The 23038-nt window shown below is 44.7% G+C and overlaps 1 protein-coding gene across 25 annotated transcripts in view; it reads left to right on the top strand.

Annotated features, from left to right (window-relative positions):
• The first annotated feature begins 2858 nt into the window (after positions 1 to 2858).
• Positions 2859 to 23038, top strand: part of MAGI1 (membrane associated guanylate kinase, WW and PDZ domain containing 1) — a 677285-nt gene continuing 657105 nt past the window's right edge. For all 25 annotated transcript variants that reach the window (XM_032289620.1, XM_032289622.1, XM_032289621.1 and 22 more), the window contains exon 1: positions 2859 to 3798. In XM_032289620.1, coding sequence (XP_032145511.1) covers positions 3486 to 3798 — 313 coding nt within the window. In that variant the 5' untranslated portion in view covers positions 2859 to 3485. The remainder of the gene's footprint in view (positions 3799 to 23038) is intronic.

Below are 23038 nucleotides of genomic sequence, written 5' to 3'. Positions count from 1 at the left end.
TTAGTGGCTGGGCGTGGTGCCTCATGCCTGTAATCCCAGCACTTTGGGGAGGCTGAGGCAGATGGATCATGAGGTCTGGAGTTCAAGACTAGCCTGGCCAACATGGTAAAACCCCGTCTCTACTAAAAATAGAATAATTAGCTGGGCATCGTGGCATGTGACTGTAATGCCAGCTACACTGGAGGCTGAGGCAGGAGAATTGCTTGATCTGGGACGGGGAGGTAGAGGTTGCAGTGAGCCAAGATTGTGCCACTGCACGCCAGCCTGGGTGACAGAGTAAGATTCCATTTCAATAATAATAATAATAAAATCAGTAAATCAAACTGTCAAAGTGTCCTGCCCTTCTTGAATTTTTATTTTACACAGAGATGTGGAGCACAGGTTTATTGGACAAAAGGATCTGGGACCCAAACAATGCTTTGCAGTCAAGATACTAAACCTAAGGGGTACTTTAAAAGTCCAAATGACTGAGCCCTTCCTTGAGATTCTGATTGGCTGGATCTGTGTTTGGGTTTGAAAATTTATGCTTTGAAGTGCTGTTCATATTGACTCAGATTCCTTCTGAAAAAAAGAAGCAGGAGATGAAGTTGCTTTCATCAAGCAAAGCTATGGAAAATTGGTCACCTCCTTCTTTCAGAAACACAACAATGCAATGGGATTTTCAGTTCTGGAACTCCCAAGAGAGAAGCATCAACATCCCTCCTTATTTTTATTAGCTTAGAATAGCACCCCACAAACATTGCTTTAAAAGTACATTTAAATGTATGCCTAAACTGGGTATGATGGCTCACATCTGTAACCCCAGCACTTAGGGAAGCTGAGGCGGGATGTTGGCTTAAGCCCAGGAGTTTGAGACCAGCCTGGGTAACATAGGGAGATCCCCCATGTCTACAAAAAGTTAAAAAATAAAAAACTAGCTGGGTGTGGTGGTGTGTGCCTATAGTCCCAAATACTCAGGAAGCTGACTCGGTAGGATTGCTTGGGCCCAGAAGTTTGAGGTTACAATCAGATATGGTCAAACTACTGTACTCCAGCTTGGGGACAAAGCAAGACCCCGTTTTTAAAAAAAAAAAAAAAAAAAGCACACACACACACACACACACACAAACATACACATGCCCATATTTTTTAAGTTCTAGAAAGGAGTTAGATCATACTATCTAACTTGAATCCCCAAATGATTTTCTAATTATCATCCCAAATAGTAATGCTACTATTAATAATATAATGAGTTGCTATATACCACTTTATTTTATTTTATTTTTTTTGAGATGGAGTCCCACTCTTTCGCCCAGGCTGGACTGCAATGACACAATCTTGGCTCACTGCAATCTCCACGTCCCAGGTTCAAGCGATTCTTCTGCCTCAGCCTACCAAGTAGTTGGGACTATAGGTGCCCGCCACCACACCCGGCTAATATTTTTTGTATTTTTTTTTGGTAGAGACAGGGTTTGACCATATTGGCCAGGCTGGTATCGAACTCCTGACCTTGTGATTCACCCGCCTCAGCCTCCCAAAGTGCTGGGATTACAGGCATGAGCCACTGCGCCCGGCCTTTAGATACTACTTTATAAGTGTTTTCCCATGTGATACTTCCAATCACCCTGTGTGGTCTTGTTCTACTCATTTGATCAGTGAGAAACGGAGGCGCGGAGGTCATCGAGTTTGCTCAAGGTCACACAAGGGTAGACCCCTGAGCCTACCTCTCAGCCTCGACCGCTGTGGCATTCCATCCTTTCTCCATCGCTTCAACGTACCACCCTCATTTCTTGGAATCTCTCCTGTGACCAAAGATGAACAAAAGTTATACATCACTAAAGAGGAAAAGAAACTGCTGGGGACAGAACTGCGCAGGCCATTTGAGTATTTGGGAAGGGCAGCCTTCCTGGGGGGCAGGATTCTTTCTGTCCGCCACCTCCCTGGGACAGAAGTCACTTTAAGCGCACTCTACCCCCGGGCTGCGAATTCCAAGAGGTGGCCGCCGCGCCCACGCCCCCGCGGGCCAGGACGCTGGGGCACAAGCACTCCCGGCGGGTATCCTTATCTCCTGGCCGCGGATGCATTGCCAGGAACTTGAGTCCAGGCCGAAGCCTGGCTCCAGCAGTCTCTGCTGGAAGGACAGTTGAAAAGCTAGAGGGATCTCTTTTTTGGTTGAAGACCTTAACCCACACTACCCCATGGGGTCTCTCTCTCCTGTAGTTTCCCGTGTCCTAAAAAGTTGGTCCCAAAGTTTAAGGATGCGGGTGTGTGCGAGGGTGCGTGTGACCAGCACAGGGATCTCAGTTCGGGGACTGGGGAATCCCACTGTCCCCCTTCCCAGGGTCGCACAGACCTTGGCAGACCCTGTGCCAGGACCCGAACCCGCGAGCGCAGGGCAGGCGGGGAGGCGGCTCGCGCCCTGGGGAGGGTCTCAGGGGTTTCAGTGGGACTTGCGGCGGGGGACGGCGGACCAGCCGGGCTGGGTGACCGACAGCCTGGCCAGCCACTGGCCGAGGGCGGTTAGGAGGCTTAGGGCCAGCGCGAGTGCGTGCGCGTGTGCGTGAGTGTGAGCGACTGGGTGAGTGTGGCAGCCTCCCCAACCCCCACCTGTTTGAAATGGTTTTCAAATGCCAAAGCCAGATTGCTCGGTTTCAAAAGTTGCTAACAGTTGTAGTAAAACACGTGCGCGGCCCTCCTGGCCCAAAGGAATCCGTGGGGTCCAGGGCACTGAAAGAAAAGGAGGCAGGAGGAGAGGGGTTCAGGAAAAGTGAGGGGGCGGTGGCGTCTCCTGGCCGGTAGGTTTTAGGACCCATCGGGAAGCACTTTGGAATCTCTCCCTCAGAGGAGGAGGGGAGGGGAGGGGTGGGCCGGCCGGCTGGCAGCCGCGGGGCGCATGCGCGCGCGTCTCCTGTCGCCGGCCGCTGCGCTCCGCGGCGCGGAATAGAATGAACTGTAACAAAACAAGCCGAGCCTTTGTATCTGCTTAAAGGGGCCGCGGGCACTTACCTCCCGCCCCGCTCCCCACGGCCCCGCCACCGCGTCTCCACGGCTCCCGGCAACTGGCTGGAAGGGCTTCCTTCACCCTCAGGAACAGCCCGCCCGCGAGGAGAGAAGAGCCGGGCGGGAGGCAAAGAGGAGGCACCGCATTTGTAAAAGGCAAGAGAGAAAGGAAGGAAGGAAAAGAAATAACCCGAGCGGCGCAGAGTGGACTCTGGTCCGGAGAGCACGGGCGGGCGCCGGAACGTGGACCCGGAGGCACCGGAATGCAAACAAAGCTCGCGGGCGCCGGTGCGGGGCTCGCGGGGAAGCCTAGAAAGTTTGTTTTATGATGGCTTGAGTGCGCGAGCGTGTGCAGGGGAGCGAGGCTGCCAAGTTTCTCTCTCCTGTTTTGTGATTCGGGGAGAGATGTTTCTCCCATGAACCAGCGGAGGCTTGGGGGCTCGTGCTGTGGGGGGCACCTGTCTCTCGTTTTATTTTATTTTTTTGGAGGAGGGGTGTAACTCATCATGTCCAAAGTGATCCAGAAGAAGAACCACTGGACTAGCAGGGTTCACGAATGCACCGTGAAGCGGGGACCCCAGGGCGAGCTGGGGGTGACGGTGCTGGGAGGCGCGGAGCACGGGGAGTTTCCGTACGTCGGAGCGGTGGCGGCGGCCGAGGCGGCGGGGCTTCCCGGCGGCGGCGAGGGCCCGAGGCTGGGCGAAGGGGAGCTGCTTCTGGAGGTGCAGGGGGTCCGGGTGTCCGGCTTGCCCCGCTATGACGTGCTGGGGGTCATCGACAGCTGCAAGGAGTCCGTCACCTTCAAAGCCGTCAGACAAGGTAAGGCGGGGCGCGCCTTTGGGGGGCGCCCGTAGGAAAGGACGGCGGTCTGTGGGCTGCCCCTCATCCTCGATTTCCCGCTTTTCTCCTCAGAGCGCAGCGAAGAGAAGTTGAGGCCGTGCGCCCTGTGGTGGTGGTGAAATACACAAAGTTGTTGCGAGGTTATGGGTTGTTTGCCCACCTGCGTTTGGAAGAGGGGGCTGGGTTTGCGCAAGGTAGCGGCGGGGGAAGGGGGGTCGCGGTGGGAGGGGACGGACGTTTCCCAGGCCTGGCTGGCCAACCGTTATCTCCGCCACCAAGCGCAGCGTAGTCTCACCTGCACCCGAGAGAGAGTTGGGGAACTGAGTCAGAGGCACGGTGGACGTTGTCCTGGCTCCTCGGGGGAGGGATGCAGTTGGCGTTCTTTGGCCACGAGTCAGTTTCCATACTTGGTGAGTGGGTATACAGAAAGAGAGGGTCTGCAGTTTATTAGACCTCCCCCATCAGAAAATCTGCTTCACCCCGCGACCCCTCCAGGTGAGCTAGGACACTACTGCCTGGTGATTCCTCAACCCGCCGCAAGAAGAGCCTGCATTCACCCCTCAGCGGGATGACGCATGTGTCTCCACCGTGTGGCCCAGCCTTAGGCATGGGAGGGGGGAGGGGGTGTTTGCTTTGAGCTCGAATCGGGTCCAAGTTTACCCTGCCACCGCCACCACCATCGTCATTATCGATGATGATAATGAAGCTACTATTCATTGTTAGTTTACTACATGCCCGGCTCTGTGTAAAATACTTTACTTGCACTATCTCACTCCGACTCACAACAGTTCTAAGAAAGAGTGGTTCTTATATACCCCATTTAGAGATAAGGAAACTGGGATTGACATGGGTTAAGTGACTTGCGTAAGGTCACACAGTTGCCAAAAGCAAGGGGTTGAACCCTTGTTGCAGAGCCTTAAGTACGGAGAAGGAAGGAGTCGGGGGATGACCCTACAGGACTGGAGAGGCTGATTCTCAAGGAGGGAATGGAAGCAAATTCCTCTCTCAGAAATCTGTAGAGGAGGGGCGGCCTTTTAAAAGATGCATTGGGTGGTTGCTGGTGATGGTAGGTCCCTTACATCTCACCTTGGTACAGACGAGGGGCTGTCCTCATATCAACCCACTGAAGAACAACTAAAGTCCTTAAAGGGGTCCCTTGTGCAACCAAGTGCCATGACGCAGGTGCTCCCCAGGGAAAGCACCAAAGGAAGTGGTGAAGTTGAATGGGATGAAAAGTTCCCATTTGTTTCCATAAGGACAGGCAGTAGCTGGAGGCATGTGTCAAAGGAAGGGCTGGGCAAAGGCAAGCTGGTCCTCTCTTGGAAACAGGCATGTTCCAGATGAAATTGAGGAGGGGGCAGGGGGACTAGACTGGCCTTTTAGCAGCTTTGGGAGCTGAGGAGCTGACACTTTGCTATGGAAAGCTCCACGCATTTATGACATCATTCTCCACCTGGATACCTCCTCCAAGAAGCCCTCCAGCATCCTGCTAGGATGAACAAATTCCTCCTCCTTTGGGTCCCTTTAATGTCTGCCTTGTGGTTTTTTACTTACTCTGAACTATGAGTTAGGTCCTCATTTCCATACAAGGTAGTGAGCTCATTAAAGGGAGACATTGTGCCTCATTCCTGACATATCTCTTCAGGCTCTTCGTGAGGTTCAAAACATTGCCTGGCCTGACAATGCATCTTCCTCACACTGACTTTCTTGTGGGTATTACATAAGCTAACAAGTGGAAAGTGCCCCCAACAGTGCCTGTACATAGTGAGTGCTCCATAAAGATTAGCTATTTATGTTTTAATTGATTTTGAGCAGCTATTTATTTCTGAAACTAGTTTTTAGTGTCAGGAACCTGGATAATTATGACTTGATAGAGCTATAGAGAAAATACTGTGTGAAGCCATTTGATGGGAGCAGCTGCAGGTCTCAGTTCAGGACCATTTTGGAGAAAGGGTGGAGGAAGGACAGGGAAGGGTACCTGCCCAACTGGTGGGATGTCTAGCAGTGTCTAATGAGTCCTGCGTAGGGGCTGGTTTGCAGTATTTGCAGAGTGCAAGATGCTGCATGGCCACCAGTTGGCAAAGACCTGGGAGTCATTGTCCCAGGGCTGTCTCATCATGGAGTTTAGGAAGGCTTGGTGAGATAATCAAGTGGGTTTGGAATCAGACAACTCTGAGTTGCAAGGAAACTGTAGTGTCTCCAAGTGTTAGCTCTCTTCACCCAGTGTGCACAGATTGTTCACAGCAGGAGCGAGTGTGCGTGTGTATGTATATATGTGTGTATGTGAATCTACTTGTAATGGGCTAGAAATATGATACTGATTGGGAAACCTGAATGGCCTGGAATTCATTACTATCTGAAAGTGACTATTTCTTTTTTTTTTTGAGACAGAGTTTTGCTCTGTCACCTAGGCTGGAGGGCAATGGCATGATCTCAGCTCACTGCAACCTCCCCGCTCCTGGGTTCAAGCGATTCTCCTGCCTCAGCCTCCCAAGTAGCTGGGATTACAGGGGCCGCCACCACACCCGGCTAATTTTTGTATGTTTAGTAGAGACAGGGTTTCACCATGTTGACCAAGCTGGTCTTGAATTCCTGACCTCAGGTGATCCACCCACCTCGGCCTCCCAAAGTGCTGGGATTACAGGCATGAGCTACTGCGCCTGGCCCTCAAAGTGACTATTTCATGTAATAATTACACCGGTACAGTTGGATCTTCTGACGTCTTCATTACCAGTAAAGTTGGGCCCTAGCAACTGTTTCACCAGTTTTCTGTTCCCTCTTCCATGTTGAGAATATGATTTAAACTGTATGACAGAATTGCTCTTAATGTGTCTTCATTACTATGCCTTTTAAAATCATATCAGGTAGACTCATACATGGCATATGTAAAGAAAAATGTTGCTTTTGTGTTGTTTGCATACCAACTTAGTCACTCCCAGGAACATGGGTCACTCTGGATACTGACTGTATAGTGGGAGAAAATTCTGCTGTTTCTATTTCATGGCCGTTCTCTGGAAAGATACATGGACCAAAGCTGTCTGTGGCAGGACTGGATTGTGCAGGAATCAAACTCAGTGGATCTGCCAGGTTGGAGTTGGTTGATTTTAAATGGAGAAGACAGTCCTTTGTCATAAAATGGCTTTACAAAATTATATATAATTATGTATGTATATTCAGGTATCATTCATCTATATACATAGATCTTAGGTATATAATTTGATGAGTTTTAAGAAATGTACGCACTCATGTTAATCACTCAAGATAGAGAACATTTTCATCACCCCAGAAATTTTTTTCATGCTTCTGTCCAGTTAATTCCTCTTCCCGCTGCACCATAGATTTACCATAGAATACTTTTGTCTTAAACTTCATAAAAATGAACTAATGCAGTATGTACTCTTTTGTGTTTGGCTTTTCATATCTCCAATATGAAATTTTGGAGATTTCGTATTGGAGCACTTATACTTCATTTGGCTCTTTTTTTATTGTTTGGTAATACTTCATTGTATACACATACCAGTTTATCCTTTTGCTTGTTGATGGACATTTAGAGTGTTTGCCATTTTTGACTATTACAATCAAAGCTGCTATTATTAATGCTTTAGTTGCTCTACATCTTTGCCAATCTTTGATTTTGTCTTTCGAATTTTAGCCATTCTAATATATGCATGGGAAAAATGTAATTAAGGAAACTTTGATACAGGATATAGGATGCCGCTAGTATTATTAAGGTCTTGCCTTAGAATTACCAGGCGCCTGGCTAAGCTGATGCTTTACGGGTATTCTCTTTTTTCAGTCCTTACAGTTGGACTCAGATGTTAAAAACTGAGGTTCAGAGAATTTGGATAACTTTTCCAAGGGTCATACCGCAGTGGCAGAAGTAGAGCTGGAACTCAGCTGTGTCTGATTCCAAAGCCAGTACTCCTAATTCCTGGAACAGTGGGTTCTCCAAGTGAGGTCCTCAGATTAGTGGCATTAGTATCACCTGGGAACTTGTTAGAAATGCAAATTCCTGGGCCTTACCTTAGTTCTACCAATTCAGAAGCTTTGCAGGGGATGGAGTGGTGTGGGGTAGCATCCATGGTTTGTTTTACTATGTATGCCCTCAAGGGATTCTGATGCTCACTCAGTTTTAAGAACCACTGCACTAGGGTATAGACCAAAATTGAGAAGATGACATCAGATGAGGCCGGTGACCTGGGTTCTAGAATAAGCTTGCCGTCAGTCCGGTCACATTCTTAGATCCTAAATTTCTCTACGCCAAAAATAAGTGGGTGTGCCTCTTCAGCTTATTTTTGTTCGTGAAATCCTGTGTTTCCATGAATCACCCAGACTCCAAAGGTTTAAAATGATATGATTATAGTTTCCCAAAGTGGTATATTACAGGTTATGCTTACATATTTTTGCAGGTGAATTTTATGTTTTTTTCAAATTACCCAGGAACTGTAACTATCCCTTCTGCTTTTGTGTGTATGCATGTCAGTATGGAGATAATAAAAGAATTACAATTTCAAAGCCAAACCAAACCACCACCAGACCCTTCTCCTCACTGTAATGAGGGAAATTGTCACCACACATGGTTGACTATAGTTCGTTGTGTGGTTTTTTGTTTTGTTTTGGTGTTGTTTGATTCCTTGGAATTTATGGCGGTAACTCACGTTTTAAAACAGGGCCTTGTCTTTCACAGTTGCTTCGTTTCTCATGACTCTCTGGGCTTGCTTCTTTCTCTTCAGTGACCTCCTTCTGGTATGCTGCTAAGTGCTTAACAACTAGTTCTGGTAGTGGGTATACCCTGATCTATAGCACAGCTGGAGTTGGGAAGAGACACATATACTTGCTTTTCCCAAGACAATGTGAGCTGACCCTAGCACACCCCTGACCGCATGTAAGATAGTGCCCTTGTGGTGGCTCACATCTGTAATCCTAGCACCTTGGGAGGCCAAGGTGGGTGGTTCATTTGAGCTCAGGAGTATAAGACCAGCCTGGGCAACATGGTGAAGTCTCTCCCAAAAATACATAAACTAGCTGGGCATGGTGGCGAACTTTCCTAGTCCCAGCTCCTCAGGAGACATAGGTGAGAGAGTCGCTCGAGACCAGGAGGCAGAGGTTGCAGGGAGCCAAGATCGTACCACTGTAGTCCAGCCTGTGTGACAGAGTGAGACTCCCATCTCCCTGTCACAAAAAAAGACAGCTCTCTGAGTAAAATGCCATTCCCTCACTCTGTTTGGTACCTTCATAGCTTCGACACAATCTCATATTATCTTTTTTTTTTTTTTTGACAAGAGTCTCGCTCTGTTACCCAGGCTGGAGTGCAGTGGTGTGATCTCAGCTCACTGCAACTTTTGCCTCCCGGGTTCAAGCGATTCTGGTGCTTCTGCCTCCTGAGTAGCTGGGATTATAGGCGTGTACCACCACGCCCAGCTAATTTTTTGTTTTTTTAGTAGAGGCAGGGTTTCACCATGTTGCCCAGGCTGGTCTCCCAAGCTCAGGCAATCTGCCTGCCTTGGCCTCCCGAAGTGCTAGGATTATAGGTGTCAGCCACCGTGCCGGGCCCTGTTTCTTTATTGTCTGTTTTCCCTCCCATGGGAATAGACGTTCCATGAAAACAGGAAGCTTACCTCTCTTGTTCACCCCTGTATTTCTCAGTGCCTATAAAAGACCCAGCAAATAATAGGTGTTAACTAAAATTGTCTGGATGCATCAATGAATTTTCCATTGTTTCAGGAGATAAGTGCAACTAGGCCACCTACAACGTCTTTCCTCCCTTTCTCTTGATTTGTCTTTTACTTGTTGTTTAGGATCCAAAGGTCTTCACTTTCTTGTAACCAGCTCTTCCGATTAGCTGGCTTTCTGTGTCTAAATAATTTATACTGGGCTATAAATGACTCAGAAGGATTAATGAATCCTATTCAAGTATTTCTGTCTGTTGAATCTAACAAGTTTAACAACTGAGCTTCTAAACATGAAATTTCAGATGTTCAGTAGGTAGGATGATGAGGTTTTTTTTTTTTGATGTGGGACCCGTGTCATCATCCCTAAAGTGACGCTTTCACTCTGTTTTCTTGCAGCGTTGTCCCTGTGTATTATTTTTTTGGGCAACAACAAATGAGATCTTTGCTACAGAACACTGTCCAATTTTAGCCCTCTCACTCTTAAATTGCACTTGATGTTTATGTCTTTTTTTTTAACGTAAACTTTCAAAAATCAATCTGTTTTTGTTCTTGGTGCCGAAAGACCATTCTCAGAGGGATATTTTTAGGTTACACTGTGGAACACTGCACAGCTTTTACAAAAAATGAAGCAAGGACAGACAGCCCAACTTGCCCATTGTTTCCAGTGGCCACCCCTTGTCATTGGCTATGTTATTTAAAAATAGATTGACTTGACCTTCTGTGGCAATGGCATACAGTTGGCTCACCGTGTTCCTTGGCATTCCTTACCCAGCTGGTTTTAGATGGCAGAATTGATGATATCCACCAAGGGGAATTAAGTGGTTTATAAGAGAAAACATTCTGACATCTCCTTACCACAAGGGTTTACATGAAGGATGTTGCTTTGTAAACGATGGTTATTTAATGCAAAACACCACTTTCTGGTGTTAGTGGCCCTTTCCTTGAATTTGTATATACATGTAACAGGATATACTGATTTTGTATACACTGAGAATCAAGGCTGTCAAATTCATTAAGGGCTGACATTCACATCCTAAAAAAGTAGGTTACTGCATGCCTGCCTGTCTTTATGCAGCTCATATGAGAGATCTATAACCTTGAAAAATCCCTGGTACACACTGGCGCATTGCTAGACTGCACCCCTATAGAGGTTGGCATCAATGTAGTATTTCTTATGAACTCGGTTTGTTTTTTCCACGGATGTCAAGGATGGAACTATCATATTGGCTCTGCTTTCTAGTAAAGTGTCCTATGGAAGGTCTAATGTGTTCTGGATGTCAGCTTTTCTGAAGGCATGTAGCAAAATTAGAAAATGTAATCTGAACAGTGTCTTTTATGATTAAATAGTAATCTTCTCTTTTTATGGCTCAGTAATTACATAATGGAATAATCCATTATTTATCATCATTTCTGTAGTCTCTGTGTCTAAGTGAAAGCTGAAGTCCTTAGAGTGACTTCCAAGGCTGCCCATGACCTGCCCTATGGATATTACTTCTCTCTCTCTCTGTCCTGGCCTGCTAGTCCCCACCTAATCATCTTATAGGCTTGTTCCCTCTTGAGCTTCAATTCTTTCTCAAATGTCACCTTCCCAGCGAGGCCTCTTGTGAGCACATTATTGAAAACAGTAACTCCACTGCTACATGTCATTCCCTGTCCCCCTTCTCAGCTTTATTTTACTTCCTAGTATTAGATCAATTCACCATAAGGAAATTTCTTATTTTACCTTTTTCTCTTGAATGTAAGCTCTGAGAGGGCAGGAATGTTGTCTTGTTCTCCCACAGTATCCCCAATAGCAAAAACAGTGCGTGGTGCATAGTACTTGCTTGAATATTTGTTAAATGTTTATGGGCAAATTTAGAGCTAGAATAAATCTCTCCTGAGGTCAGTTACCTCTGAAAATTCAGATATATAGAAGTGTCTGAAAATTTAGGTGATTCATGATGGATCACATTAAAGTTGGTAAGAGTTTTAACATTTACAGTCAATGGTTGGGGCTAAATAGAGCTTAGCTGATTGATCCAGGAATACTCTTAAAGACAATGAACATTGCTGGCCTGCTTCAGTTGGTTTTAATATTATGAGTTTATAAGTAAGAACATGTGTTTCCTTTGTCTCTTTTGAAGAAGAGGAGGGAAGAGTCCGCTGGAGTCTCCTTGGAGTCAGAGAGAAGGTCACATTTCCAATTTTAGGTTTCCTTGCATGGAAGAGGTCCTTGACTTTAAGATTAATTGAGTGTCCTGATTTTCAGAGGTTACTTTGATTTGGGAAATGATGGTAAGAAGGGTTACCATATGGTTGATGCAAACAGGTGAGTTGAGGCTGCTGGAGTCACCATGAGGATCTTGTCAAGTTAGGGGTACGTCTGTGCGCAGCATCCCTTTCTTAGCTAACTCATTGACCCTAGACCACTGTCAGTTCTGTGTGCCTTCCACCAACATGAATCCCTAGAAGCAGACTATAGATCAGGATTTGAACGCACAGGGCTTATCTGGGAGGTGCTCCCAGAAAACACCAGTAGGAGAAGGAAGAAGTGAGACCCGTGAGTGAAGGAGGCCAATGGAGGTGCTTTAAAGAGCAGGTCACAGGCCGGGCGCGGTGGCTCAAGCCTGTAATCCTAGCACTTTGGGAGGCCAAGGCGGGTGGATCACGAGGTCAAAAGATCGAGACCATCCTGGTCAACATGGTGAAAACCCGTCTCTACTAAAAATACAAAACATTAGCTGGGCATGGTGGCGCGTGCCTGTAATCCCAGCTACTCAGGAGGTTGAGGCAGGAGAATTGCCTGAACCCAGGAGGCGGAGGTTGCGGTGAGCTGAGATCGCGCCATTGCACTCCAGCCTGGGTAACAAGAGTGAAACTCCGTCTCAAAAAAAAAAAAAAACAACAAAAATGAGCAGGTCACCACTGTGTGTTTAAGGCAGCCCCTTGCTGGGTGTGTCAGGGAACTTTGCAGACTCTCTTACCCCCAAACAAACGGTGAGAGGTTCTTCTGGCTGTGTGTAAACTTTTTCTGTTACATAAGAGAATTACATTCTCATAGCTAAGGTATCAACCCCACCATTACTGCAGACGGAGGCATTTGTGTGTGCCATTAATGGGCCACAGTTATGTTTCTTACAATAAGGCTAATCTTTTAATCTGTTATGAGACAGGACTCGAGGCTCTCTTTATGAACGGTGGCATGACGGTGCAATTAAAAGGCAATCATACCCTGATTATAAGCCATGTTTCAAAATTATTGCTATGTATAGTGTCAACAGGACTGTAGTACCACTCATAAAATGATCCACAAATAGCAATTTACTTATGTGTCACACAGTAAGATTTTGGAGCCAGGCTGGCTTGGGTGAAAAGGCAGACTTTACACTTTACTAGCTGGGTGTTCTGGGGCAAGATACTGAACTTCTTTGACCCAGGTTTCCCCCCTGAAAATGGGGATAATAATGATACCTACTTTGTAGGGTTGATGGAAAAGTAGACAGTAAAACCACATGGCTCAGGATTTGGCACATAGTGAGTGCTCAATAAATGTTGGCTTCTGTAATTGTTTGAATGTTCCCCATTTGAAAGCCCTTAGGAGAGAAAAAAGAATCTCTTGAGAGATGGAGATTGCAGTGCACAGTTCTCTGGAGAGCTTTTCGAGTCTAGAAAAAAAACACCCTTTTTTTTCTGCTTGATTCAGATGCTGTCTTTTTAAAAGGCTGAGACTGGATTAGTTCAGACAAGTAGGAAGGAAACCTCTGGACCTCACGGAGTTCTGAGCTGCCTGAGCTTCTCCCACATTGTCCCCTGTGACAAATTGCTTCTAATAACTGTCTGCAGGTTGCAGGTTGTGGTATTGTGGAGGGAGGGCCAGTTCCTGGGTGTTCCAGGCTGGTTTTTACCATCAACGATGATTATTGAGAATGGGATTCTGTGGTCCTCTCTTCCTGCTACCACGTCTGGACTTCCACATCAGGAATGGCTGGGGATGCAGTGGAGCTTAGTGGTCATAAGAGTTTGGAGTCAGATGGCCTGGGTTCAAATCCAGGCTCTCCCGCTTCCCAGCTGAGAGACCAGAGACAGGTTAGCCTCCCAGAACATCAGTTCTCCCAGTTGCAAATGAGGATGTTACCTGTCATAAGGTGGTTGTAAGGACTAAATGAGATAATGTATGTAAAACTTCTAGTATCCTGCTTGGCTCTTAAGTGGTGCTCATTAAAATACCCACCCTACTAGCAGCTGTGATCTTTTCTTTTTGTGATCTCAACTCACTGCAACACCCACCTCCTGGGCTCAGGCAATCCTCCTACCTCAGCTTCCCGAGTGGCTGGGACTGCAGGCGTGTACCGCTACACCTAGCTATTTTTTGTTGTGTACCACCACACCTGGTTATTTTTTGTTTGTTTGTAGAGATGGGGTTTCACTACATTGCTCAGGCTGGTCTTGAGCTCCTGGGCTCAAAGGATCTGCCTGCCTCGGCCTCCCAAAGTGCTGGGATTACAGGCATGAGCCACCATGCCTGGCCAGCTGTGATATTTTCAGCTGAGAAATGGAGGTACATCAGTAAGTGCCCCTGAATCAGTGGTTCTCAGCTGGGGGCAAGTTTGTTCCCCAGGGGACATTTGGCAACATCTGGAGACATTTTTGGTTGTCACAATTAAAGAGAGAGTTGCTTCTGGCATCTAGAGAGTAGAGGCCAGGGATGCTGCTGAACACCACACAATGCGCACAGCAGCCGCACAACGGATAATTATCCAGCCCAAAATGTCAGTAAGGCTGAGGTTGAGAAAGCCCCTCTACAGGCATGACTCCATGTTTAATACTGGGAATCTGAATTAGGAGGGATGCACTAGTAATTGTAACGATTATTTATTGATCCTCTGAAACACCACTTAAACCTAGGTTACAGGTTTGCCTGTGTAGATGAGCTTATTCTCATTTCAGCTGTGAGAAAATTAGCTTGGGAGGTCAGGTTTTACTGGAAACCTGACTGCTGACCCAGGTGAGATTCAAGCTCAGATCTACCTGATTCCAGTAATCTTACTCTAGGTTTCCATGCTAGCAATGTCTTGACAGGATGGTTCATGCTTATAGTCCCAGCTATTTAAGGGAGGGAGGGTGAGGTGGGAGGATTGCTTGAGCCCAGGAGCTCGAGGCTGCAGTGAGCCATGATGGCACCACTGCACTCTACCCTGGGTGACAGGGCAAGACCCTATCTTTAAAAAGAAAGAAAAAAAAAAAAAGAAATGTGTCTACCCTATAGCTTAGAGCCCCTATGTCCTTAGACTGTGGGGGTCAATGTGGAGACACCGGTCTTAGGCTGGCCCTTTTGCTGCCAGAGAGTCAGTATAACATGCCTGGTGACTCCACAGAAGATAGTCATAGAAATAAAAAATGGGTTCCCAAAGTGTTTCCTGCCAAAAATCAGTGTGCTGCTACATATTTTCAAGCAATTCTGCTTAATTGCCACCATCTCCTGTTCTCTTTGATTGGCCTCACCAACACTGTCCAGTCTTTCCTCCCGTGTGCCCTCTCTTTGTCCTCCATGCAGTTTGTTATTTCAAAGAGTCACAGTAGTGCCTTGTAATTACTGGATTATGTGTTTCTTGAAGCAACATTCTTGTTTTATGGATCTTTGTAATCTCTGCCCTCTGTAGGTACTCAGGAATATCTGTTGAACTGAATTCTTTTTGAGGGTAATGAGTAGGCAAAATAAAAAAAATTTGTCTAAGATCTTGCTGGCTAGAAAATCCGTGTCTTATTTTTAAGGCATATTAAATATACTTAGCCATATGTCTGACTTTTCTGTGATGATTTAAGATGGTTGTCTGCCAGTTGTTGTAGCATTTTGAACTACAGAGAAAAATATTGAATTAATTATGTTGAAGGTCTTAGAGGGCCTTTATTCTTGCCAGATGTGTGCATCTGCTTGCGCCTGTTGCTTATGTAATGTGGTCATGGAAGATACCACCTTGGCCTGGTTTAAATAGTCAGTATCTTACCACCTGGATTCTTGGCCAAGCGTTAGAATTTACATGTGATAGGGAGAGCATGTTCATTTCCTCCTCCAGCTATCAGCCTGTTTAAGTCTGTGTGAGTTGGTTAAGAATTCAAAACTCAAGATCAAGTTGTTAAAAAATAACTTTCTCCGATGTGGAGCATGTGTTTTTTTTTAAATTTTATTTTATAAAAAGCGTAGGCATCTAGATTTTGGTTTCTAATCTTTTAAAAACTTAAATAGTATTGTGACTTTGTATGACTATCAATCACTATGTAAAATTGGTCTGTGATTCCACAGCTTATGTGTTTTCCTGGTGAATTTTTTTTTTTCTCATTTAAACAATGTATATAATACAGAAATATCTTAATAGGGCAGAAAAATATGTCCACATTGCCTGTAATCCCACCCCAGAGAAATACATTAGTTAACACTATTTTTATCCAGATGTGTACACACACACACACACACACACACACACACACACACGCGCATACAGACACAAACACAAACGTATACGTCTGAAGATTGGGAGGGGCTTTTTCTTATGAAAATAAGACTGTACAGTATATGCTGTTTGGGTGGGAGTTTTCTTTGTGCCTAACAGCGTATCATGAACTTTTTTTCTTGTCTTTTTTTTTTTTTTTTGAGACAGAGCCTTACTTCTCTGTTGCTTAGGCTGGAGTGTAATGGCATGATCTTGGCTCACCTCTGTCTCCTGGGCTCACACATTCTTTCCATCCTAGCCTACCTACTATCTGGGACCACAGGTGTGTGCCACTGTGCCCAGATAATAAATTTTTGTATTTTTTGGGGGGTAGAGACAGGGTTTTGCTGTCTTGCTCAGGCTGGTCTCAAAATCCTGGGCTCAAGCAATCCACCCACCTTGGCGTCCCAAAGTGCTGGGATTACAGGCGTGGGCCACCAAGCCTGGCCAATCATGGACTTGCAAAAAATGCTATATATAGATTAAGTTGGCTATTTCAGTGACTACAAAATTTATTTCTGGTTGCTTTCTAATATAATAAGCCATACTTTGAGGATGAACATTTAAAGTATTTTCAGTTCCCTGTTTTATGTAGCATATTGATGACTATCCTCATACATACATTTTAGTGAACATCTTCAGATATTTTCATCGGATATCACTCTAGAAATAAAGCTGTTGGCTCACATGAATTATTTCTTTTTAAGACTTTTGGTATCCATCATCATTTTACCCCCCAGAGAATATATTAACTTATATCCCTGCTGCCTGTATATTGAGAATCCTGTAGTTTTTCACTTATCTCACTTGTAAAGATAATACCTTCTACTGGAATTGTTTATTTATAGTGGTCATCACAAGTCAGATACTGAGTAGTACTTTAAAGGACGTTAGGGAGTGGTGGGGACTAGGATTATTACCTGGAAGGGCTTATCCTGTTCAACGGGAAAAGCTGCCATTCTGCTTTGGCCCGTTGCTGCCATGTAGGGACTTTAGCCCACTGTTTCTAGTCTAGATTTTTCAGGTTTTCGAGAGAACCCAGAAGCCTGTTTTTTTTTTTTTTTTTTTAATTATTTTTTTTTTAACTGAACTTTGCCAGTTTTAAAGTGCTTGTTCAAAGTTTTCTTTTTAAAAAAAAGAGTGAACTAAACAAAACACATCTGGGAGCCATATTTGGTTGTCAGATGGCAAGCTTGCAATGCCTTGTTTGCATATTTGTCTCACTTGGTTTCTCTCATACCTTATCTTTTCAAAAGCAGTAATTGTATTACTCTTACCTGCATTCTCAGGGTCCAGGATACTGACCAACTCACAAAAAGGGTCAAGAAATGCATGTTGAGATGAATAGTATGTTCTGGAAATGGGCTACTTTGGCACTATAGTCCATGTAGGTTTGTTTGAGGCTCAGCTGGTGACAGCTTTCCAATTCTGGTTATGAAGAGCTGAGGAGAGAGTATATTTTGACAGCTGATCATAAGTCTTGGAATATTTTGTCCGAGGGCCCTGGTCTGCCGTGTCTTAGAACTGGGTGCAAAGTCACATCTTGAAATTGATGTTCACATGAATTTGAGTTTTTTAGTACAGGAATAGAATTTATTCTCTGCCCTGAAGTGATTTTATTGTGAAATGTGTAGCCTTATCAACAAAAATGAATGAAGTTTATATATACCATTTAGGGAGGTTTTAAATTTGGCGGGAAAGTTTCTAATAATACAACTTGTTTGGACTTTCTATAGATAACTTGGACCCTAACCTTTACCCTAGGAGTGGACACCGTCAGAACATGATTAACCTGTAAGACTGGTAGGCATCTGTTTTTCGGTGCCAGCATTGCATGGTAGAATTTTATTTTATTTTTTTGCAAACCAGTGCAGCCCTTCTTGCTTTCCTGCCTGCATAACGGATTGTTCTGCATTGCGTAATTCATGTCGAGCACCAGGTTTGCTGCACGAGGATGAGGAAAGGGATTCAGGTAATTCAGATGAGAAGTTTATTCAATGCATTTTTTTTTTTTTTCTATCAGGGAGCCAAGAAAGGACCTCTGTTGAATTAAAACTATAAAGTTGTCAGCAAAAGTTTAATGCGGGGTTAAAATCTTACTTGGTTTGGGCTTGTATTGTGTATCTTTTCTCTCCTTCTCTAGTCTCCTTTCCCCCTCCATTCCCATATCAGAATGGAACATTCCGATAGGCTGTCTAAGAATTCAAATTTTAGATAGGATATTCTATATGTAATCCAGAACTTCTGATGTGAGTTGCAACCAAGGAGAGTTTTTAAGTTTAGACTACTATATGCCCTGATCCACTTCCTTCATTGTGGTAACTGCTTTTGGAGCACCCAGATGCCCCCACCCCCAGTTTGGCATGAAGTTTGACTTCTGTCTGCTACTATAAAATGCTCAAGGATAATGTAGCACAAAAAGCTTATATTCCATGGTGTTTCAGGCTGGGTGATCCCAGGTTAAATTTCTGTGCTTCGGTCTTTGTTAAATTGTCTAGCCATGTCACAGTGCAAATGCACAGTTAAGTACCTCCACAGTGTGTGTGAAACCTGTTTTATTTCGGTTAAGATTAGCAGAGCTCTCTAGCTGACCCTAAGTGAACGTTTATCACATAGGTGCATATGTGATAAATGCATATTGCTATATGCCACTAAGGTTTCATGATTGTTTATTACATGGCATTATAATTGTAATAGGTAACAGAGACAATGAGATTCCATGTTCAAATTGCTGACACGTGGCCAAAACCTATTTAATTTGGGACTTTGAATCTTGGGTTTAAGCAAAGATAGAAAGAACCCCCCAGTAATTGTTCATTCCAGTAATTAGACTGTTTTCAGATACCTACATCCAAGGAAATGCCCTGGCTTCTGCCTATTTGAATCTACAAGCCACTTTTATTAATCCCATAAATTTGTTTTTCTTTTAAAATTAAAAATAGAAAACTTTTGAAGACACAAAATATTATCTCAATATTGATATATCATATACATGTCACTATTTGTAAGGAAAAGGTCAGGAAAATAGCATGCCCAGCAAAGGAAAAATTCATGTAGCTGTTGCCTATTTATGTCTCTTTAACTTTGTGGGAAAATACTGCCATACGGAAGAAAGGCCCTGGCTTTCTTAAGCAATGTGAATTTGTTTCTGCGACATTTTAGCTAAAAATGTAAGCTCAAGATATTCTCTGTGAAATAAATTATCCCAAAGAAAGATAATTGTGAGAAGAAGCCATTAATGGGAATAAGATAGCTGGTTGTAATGATTGGAGGCTTTTTTTGGTGGAAAGAGTTTATCCATGGGGCTTAATAAAACATGGTGAGTCACCCTGTTGCTTGAATTCCAGAGGGGAAGGAGACATTCGGGAAAAGGCTGTGGGGGAAATTGGCGGTTTTGTGCACCTGTTACCAAGCACTTACATTCACCTGATGGCTGCTAACAGATTGCAGGCACAGCTTCATGAAGAAAATCATCAGCTTTGAAGACAATAGCCCACACAGTGGATTTGGGTAAACAGAAAGTATATCAGAATTACCTGGGAGAGTTTTCAAGTTATGGTCACTGGGGAGTGGCTTTATTAGTGATTCTGACTCATATCTCCCTGCTCAGCATAGTCCTGGTACCCCAATTCCAAAGAATAGTCCACAGAGCAGCCACTTACGTACAGTCAGGCAGGGTGGGCATTAAATATGCGGATTACTAGACCCCAACCCAGACCTGCAGGATTGGAATCCTGGAGGTGTGGGCTCTGTGAATCCAGTGTTTAAAGGTGTTCTGGCTGAATGTGGCAAGTCCAGCGTGTGATGCTCCAGGCTCTAAAATACTGGCCTTTTCCATCCCAGTTACCTAATAAATGATGGTAACAGACCCCACTGTACACTTGAATGAACACTGATTGTGGGAGGCGGTCAAGAATAGAAAGACAAATTGAGTTATTTGAGCTGCAAGTTCTTCTAGGGGGCAAATGCTAGGTATGTGCATATGTGTTTGTAGAAGGTCATTTTCTTGCTTCAGGGTCTTAGCATCAGTCTTGTAATTAAAGGGACATTTTCCTCTGTAACACGCTTGCTCTTTTAAGGCAGAAAGGGAACTCTGGTGGAAAGACAGCATCGGCCAGTAGAACTTTCTGTGATGATGGAATATTCTTTATCTACACTGTGCAATATTTTATTCCCTAGCCACATGTGGCAGTTGTGTACCTGAAATGTGTCTGAGAACTGAATTTTAAATTTTATTGACACATAACTTTAATTTAAATCTATCTGCTTGTGCTAGTGTGTTCCATATTGAATGGCACAGAAGACAGTGCCACCACAAATAGGATAGTCACAGATCTTTGGTGTCATATCCAGCTGCTGTAAGACAAGGTTGGGGTGATACTTTGGGTTGATGCTTCTTAAATTTGAAAGCTTGGGATAGATAATGTTTTATTGTCCTTTGGCCTTTTTCTTTTTAATCAGCACATTTACCGATGACAGTTTTCTTAAGGAAGCTCAGCATACGGTAGTGTGCTGATTGTCCCCAGTGAAGTAGGCTAGGGGTGATGTTTCTCTTGTTGACTGCTCTGTCTCCACTACCTGTAATGGATGAATATAATGGATGGCTGAAAAGTGATTTTATCTTGAGTGTTTTATGCAGAGTGGGAGACTCTGTGTTACCCTGAGGTTGTCTAGTTAAACTGTTGTATCACTTTATGCTTTTGGTTATAATGAATTTAAAAAATGCAACTCAAATGGCTTAGATAACAATAGAAATGAACTGATGCATATAACTTAGAATTTCAGAAGGATGGAGCTTCAGGTGTGGTTCAATCAGGGTATGGGTCCAGTTTCTCTGTAATTTTTTTCAGAGCTGCAAATAGTCTGCGCTCACTACCTGTGAAGTTGCAACCTACGTATCTGTAATGGATAGCCTTGATTTTCTCAGAGCTGCTTTCACTGTCCTGTCTGGAGCCTCAAGATGGCTCTTCTTTTTGAGATGAAGCCTCACTCTGTCACCCAGGCCGGAGTGCAGTGATGTGATCTTGGCTCACTGCAGTCTCTGGGTGCAAGCAATTCTCCTGCCTCAGCCTCCCAAGCAGCTGGGATTACAGGCATGCATCACCCAGATGATTTTTGTATTTTTAGTAGAGATGGAGTTTCACCATGTTGGATAGGCTGGTCTCAAACTGAGCTCAAGTAATCTGCCTGCCTTGGCCTCCCAAAGTGCTGGGATTATAGGCGTGAGCCACTGTGCCCAGCCAGGATGGCTCTTCTTATTTGTAGGTGGATAACAGTGGCAGAGAGGAATGATATGCCTTGTTACTCACAGCCAAGGCGAGAGAGGCCCAGAGGTATGTCACTACTGTGTGCTGAATGCCTTAATTCTGCAGTCCCTAATCATTTATGCAAACTGGTGCCCACTTGCAGTAAGGGATGGGGTCAGTCCTTTTCTGGCCTTGTGACCATTGCACAGGTAGCAAAGCATGGTTCCCTAAGGAAGAGGAAGGTGCTGTTGAGAAGAGAGAAGCCATGGAATAGATGCCAGGTCAAGTAGCCAACTGATCCCCACTTCTGACACCTGCTTCCAATGGGATGGTGGATTTAGAGAGAGGTCAAATTGGACAGGTGCCGTGGGAAATTTAATTGCAATTGAGTATCTGTGAGGCAAGACTAGACTTCTTGGATATGAGTTTTAACCTGACCTGATGACTTAAAAAAGTACAGCTCCCATTTATTGACCTGTTGTTACCTTAGCTCCACAGATACTATCTTAATTTTTTTTTTGCAACAACTTTTCAAGTAGATATAATTTTACCCATTTTAGTGATGAAGGAACCAAGTCTTAGAGACGTGAAGTAATTTGCTTCAAGTTAATAGCTAGTAAACTGCAATTCTAATCTGGTTCTAATTCCAGAGCCTGTGCTGTTAAATAGTATTCAAGACCAATGGTTTTCAACTGGGGTAATGTTGCCTTCCCAGGGAACATTTGGCAATGTCTGAAGACAATTTCGGTTGTTACATCTGGGAAGTGCCACTGGTATATAGAGGGTCGGGGTCGGGGTACTGCTAAACATCCTACAATGCACCGGACAGCCCCCTGCCAACAAAGATTTATCTGGCCCAAATGCCAGTAGCAGCAAGATTGGGAAACCCTGCCTTCTAGTTCTCATAGAACTCCCCTTAGGTTCACTCACCATCTCCTGAGCTCACTTTATTTTCTTCTTAGTGCTCATCATCATCTGAAGTTAGCCTGCTTCTTATCTGTCCCGCTGGCATGTAATCACTCCATATATTCTACTCTACTTATGGCAGCTGAGCAGCATAAACATTTGTGGAATGAATGAGTGAATGAATGAACCAATCAAGGATGGCATCCGCCTTGGTGTGGGTAGTGCCTTAAGATTGGATATGGTTCAGGGAAGATATCAGAATTAACCAGAAGCCTTGAACAGTGCTGGGAAGAGTGGAGACACACTGTGGCTTCCCAAAGAGAAGAACGAGAGGTGATTAGACAACCAGTTCTTATTCTTGCAGAGTTCGACAAGCAATGACTTGAAAGAGGAGAATGGGAAGTAAGTAATGAGACCAACCCATACTGTGCTGAGTGAGGTGAGAATTGGAGCTCTGGTGGCTGATGAAGACCCTGAGCACTCCGAATGCAGAAGGCTACAAAGAGGGTCACCAGCCCATCAGTGGTGATGTAGCAGGTCCACCTAGAACCTAGTCACAATGGGCAGTGATAATGATCCATGTGAAGCAAGATAGCTTAGAGGTTACAGTGGTTACTGCTCTATTTTCAATTCCATCACCAGTAGGCTGTGTGACCTTGATCACTTGCTTAACCTCTCTGTGCCTCAGTTTCTTCATCTATAAAAAGTGATCATAATGCCTAGCTCTTTATGCCTGGCTGGAGGCCACTTAGCCTAGTACTTAAGAATTTTGGAATCCCAGGGTTTAACTCCTGGCACTGAATACCCTGGTTGGAAGGCAGAGAAGGAGATGTCGCCTTTGGGGGAAGAGAGCATGCTAAATGCTGTTAACCAGGCAGACAGTCTTTGGAAGAAAATAGTCTGCTTTTATATCCGCTGCTGGTGGCAG

This window comes from Sapajus apella, unplaced genomic scaffold, assembly GCF_009761245.1.
Source record: "Sapajus apella isolate SASKATOON/1434 unplaced genomic scaffold, GSC_monkey_1.0 scaffold23, whole genome shotgun sequence".
Classification (NCBI taxonomy): Eukaryota; Metazoa; Chordata; class Mammalia; order Primates; family Cebidae; genus Sapajus; species Sapajus apella.
The sequence above is the reverse complement of the archived record's forward strand: the minus strand, read 5'-3'. Positions and strand labels throughout refer to the sequence as shown.